Source organism: Dipodomys ordii, unplaced genomic scaffold, assembly GCF_000151885.1.
Source record: "Dipodomys ordii isolate 6190 unplaced genomic scaffold, Dord_2.0 Scaffold67, whole genome shotgun sequence".
Classification (NCBI taxonomy): Eukaryota; Metazoa; Chordata; class Mammalia; order Rodentia; family Heteromyidae; genus Dipodomys; species Dipodomys ordii.
Window position 1 is genome coordinate 6,193,257 of NW_012267283.1, and position 12,981 is coordinate 6,206,237.

Genomic DNA, 12,981 nt, shown 5'->3' on the forward strand with positions numbered 1-12,981 from the left:
CTTCTTCTTCTTCTTCTTCTTCTTCTTCTTCTTCTTCTTCTTCTTCTTCTTCTTCTACTTCCTCCTCTTCCTCTTCTTCTTCTTCCTTCCCCTCTTCCTCTTCTTCTTCTCTTGCTCCTCCCCCTTCCCCTCTCCTTCTCTCTCCCTTCACCCCCCTTCTCCTCCCTTCTTCTTCTGGTCTCATACTTATAATGTTAGCACTCTGCCTGTGAGCCACACCTCCAGCCATGCTTTTTTGCTGGTTATTTTGGAATTGGAGTCTAGCAAACTTCCTGCCCAAACTGGCCTTGAACTACACTCTTCCGGATCTGAGCCTCCTGAGTAGCACCAGCACCCTGTTTGGGAAATGTTTTTTTGACTACAGTGTTTCCCAACATCCCAACTCCATGACTGGGAGGCATGGGCATGGGTGGTATGCCAAAACAAGACTTAGAGAGTTTTCTGTGGTGGTTTATAAAGGGGAGGGCTCAGCCTCGTCTCTGTGCTATTTATGATTGCCTATGTTAGGATAAGTGCTAGGCCCAGAGATTGAGAGGACACTTAATTTTGATAGTGAGTGCATTAGAATGTCATTGCTGAAGAAGTCAGTTAGGTTGCTAGAAGCTTTGATGCTTCCTGAGCTTGGAAAATAAGAAATACAGGATAAGGTAAAACGACATGATTTGATTTTGTCGCACATAGGCTCCTTAGTTGTTGTTGTGTGAACATGGAAGGCAGTCTCTTCATTCATTCATACACTACTGTCTCGGTTCAGCAAGGGCATTGATGATCAATGTCCATATACTCAGGGTACCATATGGGCAGGACTTAAGAAGTGGGGTGCATTGTAGCTATGAACAGGCGCTCTTAAGTCAGATTGGCCCCACATCTCACCTCTGTCCTTCCTAATCTCATAGTCTTGGTAATTGGTAAACTTTTTTCATCCTCAGTTTCCTTATCTATAAAGTAGATATTATTTAATTTTACTGACTGGATTGTTTGAAGATTAAATGAGCTAATACATGCACAATACTTACTGCCACCCAGGTCTTACTAGGTCCTAGTCTGCTGAGTGTTTTACATTAGTGTCCATTGTTATCATCATCATCATCATGGAGTCATCAATCTCCTTGCCTCTTTCCCTGCTCTGTGTATGCATACTGGCATCAGCTACTAAAAAAATGGCTTGTTGTTGTCAGTGCCATGCGAAGATCTTAGTCATTTTTTTTCAATTTACTAACAAATATGTGCTGTCCTACAGAACCCTCAACGTGGGCCTTCTGAGATCCAAAGACAAAAGGCTTGACTCACTGGGTCAGATGAGTGTTTGGTAGGACTGGCAAGTGCTACCTTCCACAGAAGGAGCATATTGTAAAGGGTATATGTTTCCTTCACAGCTCTGTGAGAGCTAACGTGACAGATTCAATAGCAGATTCAGTCCAGACTCTGATTGTTTCTTCTTTTATTTTGGTCAGTCTTTGGGCTTGAACCCAGGGATGGGGCACTGTCCCTGAACTCTTTTGCTCAAGGCTTTACAGCTCCACTTGTGGTTTTCTAGTGGTAAATGGGAGATAAAAGTTGTTAGCACCCATCCCCAGAAGACCACCAGACATAGTCGTGTACAAGAAAAGGAGTTTATTTGCCAGCCAAGGCTGACAAGGCCACCTCTAACAAGAGTCTAATGGAGTTTCCTTCCTGGGCTGGCTTCAAATTGTGATCTTCAAATATCAGCCTTCTGAGGAGCTAGGATTACAGGCATGAGCCACTAGCACCTGGCTGATTGTGGGATTTATAACTATTTCAACTTGCATCTATCATTTCTAAAATAATAGTAATACTATTTACTTTGAAGCATTTTTGTGGATTAAATATTGGGGTTGAGCTATGAACATTTCTGAGTATTGGCTCTTATAAATCTATAGACCATAAGTTCACCTTCTGTCTATGGAACCCTGATAGTTTTGGTCCTCACCACTGAGGTGGGGTATTTCCCACCTGAGACACCTATGGTATCAAATGTGGTTTCTGGATTTGCTAAAGACTGGATTTTTAGTCTCAACCTTGCAGCTAATTGGTTCTGTGACTCACTCTTCCTAGAGCCTTAGCCTTTCATATAATCATGGTTTCTGTCTCACAGGATTGTTCTAAGGATCAAATGAAAGGAACCATATAAATATGCCTATGTTGGGCTATCAGTAAATAGCTACTACTGTTTAATCCTATAAGTGAAATGATAGCTTTCAGAGCATCAGGTTTGATGCTTCATTTAATTTTACTTTTCTCAGGATTCATTATTTTTTTCTCAATTTATTTATGGTTGTACCACTTTAAAAAAGAGTTTAATTCCTATCTTTGTTCATATCTGTTCATAGCTGTAACCCTGGAATGCATAGGAGTTTATGTTCTGCATTTTTCAGTTAATGATGTCTGTGTTTCATAAATACTTTCATAGTGACTGCATAATATATTGCCCAGTAGATGGACCCATATAATTATTTCTTGGTCGCTGAGCAATTAAGTTGTTTCCATTAATTTGCAATTATAATGTTTCAGTGAACGAATAATTTTCACATATATGGCTTTTTGATGTTTTTAAATTTAGTTCCCTAGGACGAATTCCCAGTGATAATACTTGGTCAAAGGGGATAAACATGGCTTTTTGAATACATGTTGCCAAACTTCTTTCCCAAGGGGACCAGTTGATTTATACTTCCATTTTTATTATTTTAAAACTTCAGTCCATTCTCTTACCCAACAAGTGTTTTTTAAGTCCTAATCATGTGACAGGCTTAGTGAGAAGTGACTAGGGGAGAAGGGTTTTCCTGTGCCAAGTCCTGGTAAAGGACCAGAGGACTTAGAGACTCAGAGGAGGGACTTCCAGCTCAGCTGGTAGAGAAGTTTATTTTCATAGAGTTGTCTTTTGAAGTGTAATGACAGATAATAGTTTCATATATTTAAGGTACAGAATGTGATGTCTTGAAATATATGCATATACATGTATATATATATATATCAATTTAAAATGTTACCTACGTGTACATATGTCAGTTTAATATTAGCACAAAATAAAGACTTTACTATGAAGAAAAAAAAAGGTTTGTGAGATATGCAAACTTGGAGATTACAATGTCTTCTACTTTGGGATTATTTAAAGAAGTGTTTAGGGAATCAGCCCCCACTCTGGTTTTAGGGACGCCGCTCTCAGCCTGTTTTCTTCTGAGTAGGGAGCCACTAGTCTTTGACTTTCCTGCTGTGCTATCAAGGCAAAGTATCCTTTTATAGTTTTAGGTTAACAGTGTTTTTCTCTTACATTAAAGAAATAATACATGCATGTTATAGAAAAATTTGAAAACAGTAAAAAAAGAAAAAAAAGGTTGCTCATATTCTAATCACTTCAGAATAGCCATAATTAATATCTTGTGACATTTCCGTTCAAAATGAAGATTCAAGAACGAGTCATATGGAACTATACCAAAGGTCTTTGGAAATTAAAAGATATTTATTTATTTATTTTTTGCCAGTCATGGGGCTTGAACTTTGGGCCTGGGCACTGTCCCTCAGCTCTTCAGCTCAAGGCGAGCGCTCTACCACTTGAGCCAAGGTGCCACTTCCGGTTTTCTGGTGGTTTATTGGAGATAAGGGTCTCACAGACTTTCTTGCCTGGGCTGGCTTTGAACTGTGATCCTCAGATCTCAGCCTCCTGAGTAGCTAGGATTATAGGCCTGAGCTACTGGTGCCCGGCTAAGTTAATTATTTAAAAATAGCAAAAAATTAAACAACAAGTAATAAAACCAACGCCCCCCTAAAAACCAGAGAAAACAAAAAAGAGCCAAAGCACTCAAGTGCCAGTAATTACAGGAAGGCTAAATTTTGATTAGAATGGAGTGACCATTAAAAATTCTTTTTTTTTTTTTTTCTGTAATGAACTTCTTGCTGAGGCTGAGATTTTAGTAAAAGACATTATATCTGGCTGAGTGAGTCCAGGAGACTGAGTAGGTGAAGAAGCAGGTACGAGGCCTCCTCCCTGGCTTAAGGAAATCATGAGGTACAGAGTGGAATGGTTCAGGATGAGAATTTCAAACAGTTCAATGATATTAAGAATGTCAGGGTATGGTAGGAGAGGTTGAAGAGTCGAACAATTGTTAGAGGGAATTTTCTGCAGATTTCCCAGAGCCAATAGCATTAGGCACCATATGACTGGGAATGTTTGACTGTTCTGTCTTATTTTCTACTCAGTGTCAGCTGCTGCTGGAAGTGGCCTGGCCTTTGTTCATCTTCTTCATCTTGATCTCTGTCCGGCTGAGCTATCCACCCTATGAACAACATGAATGTGAGTATCCATGGATCATGCCCGAGACTCACTCACTGCTGACAAGGGAATTTCAGGCAGGGAATATGGCCTAAATTTACTTTTTCCAAAGATGGTGTGTGGAAGAGATACCACAAATGATTAGGACCAGAAAACATAACTTCCTAATTTTTTTGAGAAAGCATGAAATCAGAAGACCATTTTGAGTCCTAGTGAATGGAAGTAACAGGAGTGATAACAAGAGCTGATATCTGTTTTACATATCTGAAATCACACAAAAAACAAAATAACTTTAATTACAGTTCACAAAGTAATGATTTAAGAGTCTCCTAGAGGGAATGTCTTAATACTACTATTACCCAATTCCTGATGATCTTTTCCGTATGCATCATGTCTTAATCACATAATAAAAGAATAGAAAGGGAGTTAGATTTTTACAGAGCCTTTGTATAGACCATTTCAGTTTTACTAATATTCCATTTGATTCCTGAAAATATTGTATAATAGGTGGTATTGTCATTTGCTCTAATTCTTGATACCTAAGTTAGGGCTCACACAGTGGCAGAGACTTGCCGGAGTCCCATATCTAATCAAGTAGAGATGTATTTTGATACCAAAATACATGATACAGAGTCAGATGACCTAAATTTTGATAACAACCTTTATAGCAAATGTCAAAATATAGAATTGACTAAGAACCTAAGAGTGTTTGAGCTTGAATCTTGGCTTCAACATTCACTAAGGCATATCATCTTAGGCAAGTGAATTTAGCTTCTTTTTTTTAAAAAAAGCAGAAATCCTAGCTTCTCAGGAGTCTGAGATCTGAGGATTGAGGTTTGAAGTCAGCCTAGGCAGGAAAGTTATTGAGACTCTTGGAGCTGTAGCTCAAGGGGCAGAGTACGAGCCTTATACAAAAAAAAGCTCAGACACAGTGCCCAGGCCCTGAATTCAAGCCCTAGGACAGGCTAAAAAAGAAAAGAAAAACAGTAATACTTTTCTTATTGATACTAGTAGTATCATCCTGATTTAAGGCTATCATGATGACTGGTCTTGAGATATGAATTGACACTGCAGAAATGTCCAAATCAGAAGGACCAATATTTATGTGGGACTTTAAGTGAGGACCTCTAGTTATTGTTTCAGGGGCTTTTCTCACCACTTCCCAGCTCTACCTATACCAGAACCATAGGGCTTATAGGATTTTGTTTTTCCAGGAAAGCAATGGGGCCAAAGCCTCCTTGAGTTTCTCTGATGTTTAATAGTAGCAGTTATTTATCTGGTAGTTTGCTAATGTGCATCATGTACATTCATGTTAAACACACATATATGCACACATACACATCTACACATAAAACCTAAACAATATTCCTTCAGACATAATATGATTTCACCCAAAAGGAATGAAGTATTAAATGAAGTTTCTACTCGATTTAGAGGCCTATGAGGTAGTTCTATTTTCTGTTTTGGAAACTTAAGGAATATGTTTACTCAGTAGCAAATCCATGTTTAATTTTTATTAAAGCATGACCCCAACACCCACAGAAGTATATCTTTTAGAGCATACTTAGCTTTTTTCACCCCCTAGACTATTGTCTTTCTGGAATGATCACAAGCAGGCCAGGTTGTAAAGTAGAAACTGCACAAAATTTGGCATCCGATTTATCATGTACTTGGGTGATCTTAGACATATTACATATTCTTGAATTCACACTTAGATCCTTTTTACTCCAGATCACAGACTTTTTGGGGAATGTTATGAGCTTCTTCTGTGTTTCAAGGGCAGACAGGACTTTCCCCATCCATCTGTGTACTTGCAGACTCATCTCTGATTCTCACCTCCTTCTAGGACCCAGTTGGAAGGACAGAGTTGAAAAATAAGTCAGAGCTTGCAAAATTATCTCCTCTCTGTAAATGAACGACTAGTGTAAGATTCTCCTCTCTCTTTGTCTCTTTTCTCCCTCCCCTCCCCTCCCCTCCTCTCCTCTCTTCCTTTCCCCTCCCCTCCCCTCCCTCCCTCTCTCCCTCCCCTTCCTCCCTCTCTCTCTCCCCTTCCTTCCTTCTTTCCTTCCTTCTTTCCTTCCTTCCTTCCTTCCTTCCTTCCTTCCTTCCTTCCTTCCTTCCTTCCTTCCTTCCTTTCTTCTTTCTACATTTTTGTTAGCTTATACTAATTGCATAAGGAGCTTTTATGCATTTTATACATATAAAATACTCTGACCAAATTCACCCCTTCTCTCATTCTGTATCTTCTCTCTCTCCCCTTTCATTGTTTTCTTCTCATACATGTATATAAAATTGCTTTCCTAGCTACTTGGGAGTCAGGAGATCAGGATGAGTGAGGTGTGAGGCCAGCTCAAGCAAAAAAGTTTGTGAAATGTCAACCTTAAATAAAGGCTTGGCATAGTGGTATGTCCCCACTTTGGGGAAGCACAGTGTCTGGGCACAGTGGTGATGCTTATCATCCTACCAGGACTGGGAGGCACTAATAGGAGGATTGCAGTGTAGGCCAGCCCAAGCACAAAGTGAGGCCTTTTCTTAAATAACCAACATAAAAAGAGGGCCTGGTAGAGTGGCTCAAGTGGTAGACTTACTGCCTTGCAAGTGCCAGGGCCCTGAGTTCAAGTCCAGTACTACCCCAAACTAGTCAATCAATTAGTCAGTCAATCAATAATGTTTTTTCCCTGCAAATCTTTCTTTATCCAACTCAGAGTCATCAGAATCCTAGTAACTTTCCTGGCTCCTGGGTATCCATTATATCATTTGATTGACATCCTGTGCACTAAGTGCAGACTCCTAATCCTGCTTTCGTTTGCAAATAAAATGAATACAAGAAAGGATCTTTTCCACTCACCTTCACCCCCTACCCCTGTTGAAGGAGAGTCTGAAATACCTTTGCCGTCACTGCCCCTACTGCCTTTGGCCAATATCATCCAGAGCCAGTATCTCTGATATATGAAAGAAGACAATCCCTTGGTCCTTGGAGTATTTGGTTGGGTTACATAAATCTCTGAATGAGGAACAGTTCATTAGGTAATGGGCCTTGTTTGGTTTACCTTGAACTATTAACAGGAAGATAAAGAGATTAACTGAGTAAATGTTCAGTAGGCCAGAGTCCCTGTAGAGAGTAGGCACAGAGATCAGATCTTGTCTCCTCCTTGCTTTGGATGTTATCTCTCTGGTTGGAACATGGATAGAAGATGGGAAGGCTCCAGTATTGATAGGCTTAGTGCAGCAAGGCCTAGCTTTGATGTAGCTTTGGGGGAGTCTCTGTCACAGACTTGTATGAATAAAACAAGTTTGGGAGTAAGATGGTAGCTGGGAGAGAGAAGGAGGTTTTTACTTGGACAATAGCAGTGGAAATACTATTGTGTGCTCACTGCCACAGTATTAAAAAGTCCTAACAGCTCCCATTCACTGAGCATTTTAACTTGGGGTAGGCCCTTTGCAAAAGTGCTTTGACTGTAATTTCTTATTTAATACTTACCACTTGTATTTCTTTCTTTCTTTTTTTTATTTTGTGTTGGTCCTGGGGCTTGAATTCAGGACCTACACGCTGAATCTGAACCATAGCTCCACTTGGAAATAAGAGTCTCATGACCTCTACTGCCTGGGCTGGCTTCAAACTCTTATCCTCAGATCTCAGCCTACTGAGTAGCTAGGATTACAGGTGTGAGCCCCTGATGCCTGGCTCACCATGTGTGTCTTTAGCATCATTTTGTAGATTGAGAAAACTGAGGGTTATGAGATGGGCCAGTGACTTGAGCAAAGGGACTGGTAGTGAATCCCAGTTGGTTTGACCCCAGAGATTAAAGATACATGCTCTTCACCACCTAGAGCTGTGGTTGTTAATGGTTGTCAGCTCTAGGAGGTCACAGATAATTGTGTGAATATGACCAAAGTTGGAACTATAGCTGTTCTGTTCTAACATGAACAGGCCCTCAGGCTAAGAGCTCCTGATGCAGAGCACCTTTACCTGTATCCCCAGAAGCAGCACCCATGGATGACTGCCATATCCCAACCTGTGCCTTTGAAGCCTGGGACCCAGTCCAGTCATGCCCAGTAATCTTGTTTGCAAGGAATTCCCATAATGAAAGAAAAGGAGAGTGAGAAGCTGATTTAGCAAATAGGACCTCACTTCACTGACAAGGGACAAACCAACCACGAATGTAGCTTCACAGATGGCATCTGACCCACCGACTCAGCATGTTTTTGAGGTGCCCTTGAGGAGATTATGAGCTGGCAGAGGAGGTGTCAAACTGAAGAGAGAGGCAGAGATTTAGAAGATCCTGGCTCCAGAGGAGGTCCTAGGCATACGGAAGGGTCTTGGGTTGGGATTATGGCGATGCTGAGTCTACTCTGAGGTGGGCCTGCTACTGTCTAGGAGACGTCTTTCATGGGCCACTTCACTGGAGTGTGAGGGGACTGGATTAGGTCACTTCAAGGCCCTTCTATGTCTCTGGGAGGTGGTGGTAATCAGGCACTTAGCTGTCTCAGTCTACTTCACTCACCATTTCCCTGAGGTTGCTGTTTACTGGGGACCTGCAGGTGATGCCACATGCATTCAGAATGGCTAAGAGAGTTGATGTCAGGTTTCGAATTCAAGGCCCTAGAGGAGGTACTTTTCTGGGAAAATGGGAAAGAGAGGCATATAGATTTGGGATGAAGTATTGTGTGAATAGAGTTCTGAAATCACTTCAGAGAATTAACCTTCGTCTCTGTGTGTTTTTCTTCCCGATTTCAAACAGGCCACTTTCCAAATAAAGCCATGCCATCGGCAGGGACGCTTCCTTGGGTTCAGGGGATTATCTGTAATGCCAACAATCCCTGTTTCCGTTACCCAACACCTGGGGAGGCTCCTGGTGTTGTTGGAAACTTTGACAAATCCATGTAAGTACCAGACCCGACTTGTCCGTGAACACTTATCCTGCCCTTTGTGGAAATGTTTGTATGAAAAAGACTGTAGAATGGGACCTTACTTTGTTGCATAAGTCACGGCGATATGTGGCCCCAAACAAACAAACAAACCCAAAGTGTTGGGTTTTAAACTGTAAAATGTACCAGAAGAAGGGAAGGGAGGGACAGCAGGATGCTAGCTGCACATCTGAAATGGCCCCTGAGTTGGGGTACGCCAGAAGGGGCTTGGTCCTCAAGTTAGTTACACTCCCGTCTACTATGAAGCAACCACTGTGGTCTCAGGATTAGGATGATTGAAATGATGGGTGGTGAGGACATCATGGGTTGTCCAGTGAGACTGGGTGTGGGGAGCAGTAGCAGTGCTCAGCATCTGTGTGTGTGTGTGTGTGTGTGTGTGTGTGTGTGCGTGTGTGCGTGCGTGCGTGCGTGCATGCGTGCGTGTGTGCACACACGTGCATGCGCATGCTGCAAGCCAGTCTGTGGCAGATAGATCTGGTAATCAGTTTATTAACGCAGGAGAAGCAGCTAGATGGTCTAACCAAGGATTTTATGCTTTTCTTACCCTTTACAGTGTGTCTCGCCTGTTCTCAGATGCTCGGAAGTTTCTTTTATTCAGCCAGAAAGACACCAGCATGAAGGACATACACAGAGTTCTGAGAACATTGCATCAGATCAAGAATTCCGGCCCAAGTAAGCAGATGCCTTCTGCGCGTGTGTTTGGAAGTAGCCCTTGGCCTGAATCTGTGGCCCTGGGCTGGCTCGTTTTAGCTCTTACCTAAGCTCTTCCTCCACAGCCCTCTCTCCTCATAGTGGCTGGGCGTTGGGCCTCTCTGCAGCAAGGCCTCTCTGAAAGAAGCATTAGAAACAAAATGAAGGAAGCTGGTTGCCATACACATCCAGTATGCTGACTTTCTATGGGGAGACAGAAGGAAAAAAATCAGCAGATAGGACTGGCATAGGTTTGCTGTTAGGGACAGGTAGGGGTTGCAGGATGCCACTAATGGCATTTTCGAATATGGGTGTCATGACTAGACGTTTGTAGACAAGGGATACTGCTGCACTTAGAGAAGAGCAGGTGGAGTTGCAACTCAATAGGTGGCAGGTGAAAAGTAAGCCTTCATTTCTAAAAGGAAAATCAAATTCATCCTCCCTCAGCCATTGTAGTGTGGTGGACACGTGAACCCTGATCTTTTAAAAGTGAAATGTTCATCTCTGATCTACTAAGTGCCCAGACAGTTGATTGCATGCACTGAGGAAGTGGCCGATGAGTGGCCATGTGCTGGGAGAGACATTGGCTATGTGTGTTACAGGGCAGCTTCCCAGGGAGTGGCCTTCCACGGGAGCAGAGGCTGATGGGAATAGACTGCTGGATGTGGGTAAAAATTGTGTGCACAGTCTAGAGGGTTGAAAAACCACCAGGAAGCCTACTGAAAAGTGGGTCTGCTTTGTTACCACCTGTGCTGGTGGTTCTAAACAGTGCAGTGATGAATTATTCCTGTTGATCACCAGCTAAGTACTACCACTGCTCCAGAGAAGTGCTTTTACTCCGTTTGGCATTCGAGGAGAGAATGGAGTAGGTTGACTTTTCTAGAAGATCTCCTAACTTGTGATTCACTTGGCAAAAGAAGAAATGGTGCAAAGTGCTAGAGTTTAAGCCAGAATTGGATTGGAGCTCTTTCTTGTATAGACAAAATTGTACTTTGCTTAGTCAGGAAAGAGGTAGTGGGCAATGCGGGGCATGCCTGATGATAAATGGTAGCAAGTGGTAGAGTGTTTTCTTAGCAAGCACAATTCCTGAGTTCAATTTCTTGTACCACCACAAAAAGTAATACCCATCAAACTGTCTGGCACATAGTAGATGCTTACTAAACAGCAGCTAGTATTATCCTTCTCCTTCTATGACAGTGATACATTTTTGATCATCTGGTCTTATTCCCCTGACACTCAAGTTGTGGGCCTGGTGAAATTATCTGGCTGATGGGGATGGATTGTCTAGCAGAGTTCCAATTCTGGTGGAGGCTGCCCTAGAGCTAACCCTTCTTTGAGCAACTGGAGGCTTGAGGTAACGTGGAGAAGAGTATGTATTTCCCTTCTTCAACCCTGCAGCTCGTTTTGTTCAGTTTTGCCAGGCTGGGGTTCAAGGACTGGGTTTTACACATGCTAGGCAAGGGCTCACCACTGGGTTGAGCAACTAATTTCTTAAAATCGCTAGACTCTTCCTTTGTTTATTTTGTAACCCAAAGCCAGGCTTCAGTTCTTGAGGGACATGAACAGAAATGCTGCCTCTTTAGAAGAAGCCAGTAATCTTTTGGTGATTTTGAACAGAGCTCTGTACATTTTACAGAGACTACAGGGCTGGAAGTGTAAGCCTGGATACATACTTAAGAGACTTGTATTTATTTGCTCTAAATCCTCATTCCTAGCATTATGGGTTTAGCCCTCTGGTACTGTCTCAGGGCTAGAAGGATCATTGGAGATGCTATGGTCCAGAACTCTGGCCTTGTTTACTTTGTCTATCTTATACTTACACTCACTTCTCATGGGGCAGCTCCATTTAGGTGCTGACACCTTGAGTTGTCAGAAAATACTTGCTATCACTCTCTACTTTCTTAGTAATATGTCTAATTCTATTTCTTTGGGAAATCTGAAGACAGCCCTTGTGAATGTTCACTCTCTTTTTTGAATGTTTAGATTTTCTAGGCTAAATGTCCATCCCTCTAATGAAAAACTTTTCCTCCTAATTTCTGCCTCCTCTTGTTGGGTCTCAGTGTGTTTATGTCATGCTAGAAGTTTACCAGAAGTTACTAAAGCATTCTAAGTGTGGAGGAAGAAAGGGACTTTTGCCTCTTTCACTTTGAGTACTGTATTTCTTTTCACGCAATCTGAGATTTCATTAGACTTTTTGGCATTCATGTCACAATGTTGACTCATAGTCCCTGTGCAGTCAACCAAAGTTGCGGGTTCTTTCAAATACGCAGAATTACAAGTGACTCATTCTCCCTTTCTTAATTGGGTCATTGCGCCATTAACTTTTTCAACAGAAGAATAAGAGAAGAAGAAGAAGAAGAAGAAGAAGAAGAAGAAGAAGAAGAAGAAGAAGAGAAGAAGAAGAAGAAGAAGAAGAAGAAGAAGAAGAAGAAGAAGAAGAAGAAGAAGAAGAAGAGAAGAAGAAAAGAAGAAGAAGAAGAAGAAGAAGAAAGAAGAGGAAGACTACGTTTCTGATTTACGTCTTTAGATTTCCCATGCCATTTTAACTTAGAATTTACTCCCTATGATACCTGTTGCTTATTGTTTCCTGTCATCTAGGAATTTAATGAATGGCTCTCCCAGTTCTCATCCAAGTCATTGATAACTATGAGCAGAAGGCTTGAGGCTTGGATTACTCCCTTGGAGATCTCAGTGTATTTGGCATAGAGAATCACTAATTATTGTGCTCAGTGCTGTGACACTATATCCTGCTTTTGTGATCCAATTGGAAGTCATCTTGTTCTTTCTTCAGCTTGCATCTGCTAAATGCATGGGACCATAATCTATAGGTGATTTGTGGATGTGGGAATCTCTGCTCCAATCTTTTCTTTCTAGTGTCATGGTTTCCTAGCCTAGGGCTTCATTTCGTTTCCACTTATTGAAAGAGACTTTAGAGGCTATTTTGTTATTTATAGGAAAATGGGTTGATTGATCCAACTATTCAACCATGTATGAGACAGCAGATATTCAAAGCAATATGGAACTTCTTTGTTCCACAGCATAATCGGATCCTGAAGATGGAGGTGACTTTGTCC

At 41.7% G+C, this 12,981-nt stretch overlaps 1 protein-coding gene across 3 annotated transcripts in view; it reads left to right on the forward strand.

Moving 5' to 3' along the window:
• The window catches only part of Abca1 (ATP-binding cassette, sub-family A (ABC1), member 1), a 127,742-nt gene that overhangs the window by 30,673 nt on the left and 84,088 nt on the right, over positions 1 to 12,981 (forward strand). For 2 of the 3 annotated variants that reach the window (XM_013023292.1, XM_013023294.1), the window contains exons 3-5: positions 4,216 to 4,309; positions 9,031 to 9,172; positions 9,771 to 9,889. In XM_013023292.1, coding sequence (XP_012878746.1) covers positions 4,216 to 4,309; positions 9,031 to 9,172; positions 9,771 to 9,889 — 355 coding nt within the window. Of the gene's footprint in view, positions 1 to 4,215; positions 4,310 to 9,030; positions 9,173 to 9,770; positions 9,890 to 12,981 lie in introns of those variants that run through there. The other variant, XM_013023293.1, reaches the window with a different exon arrangement.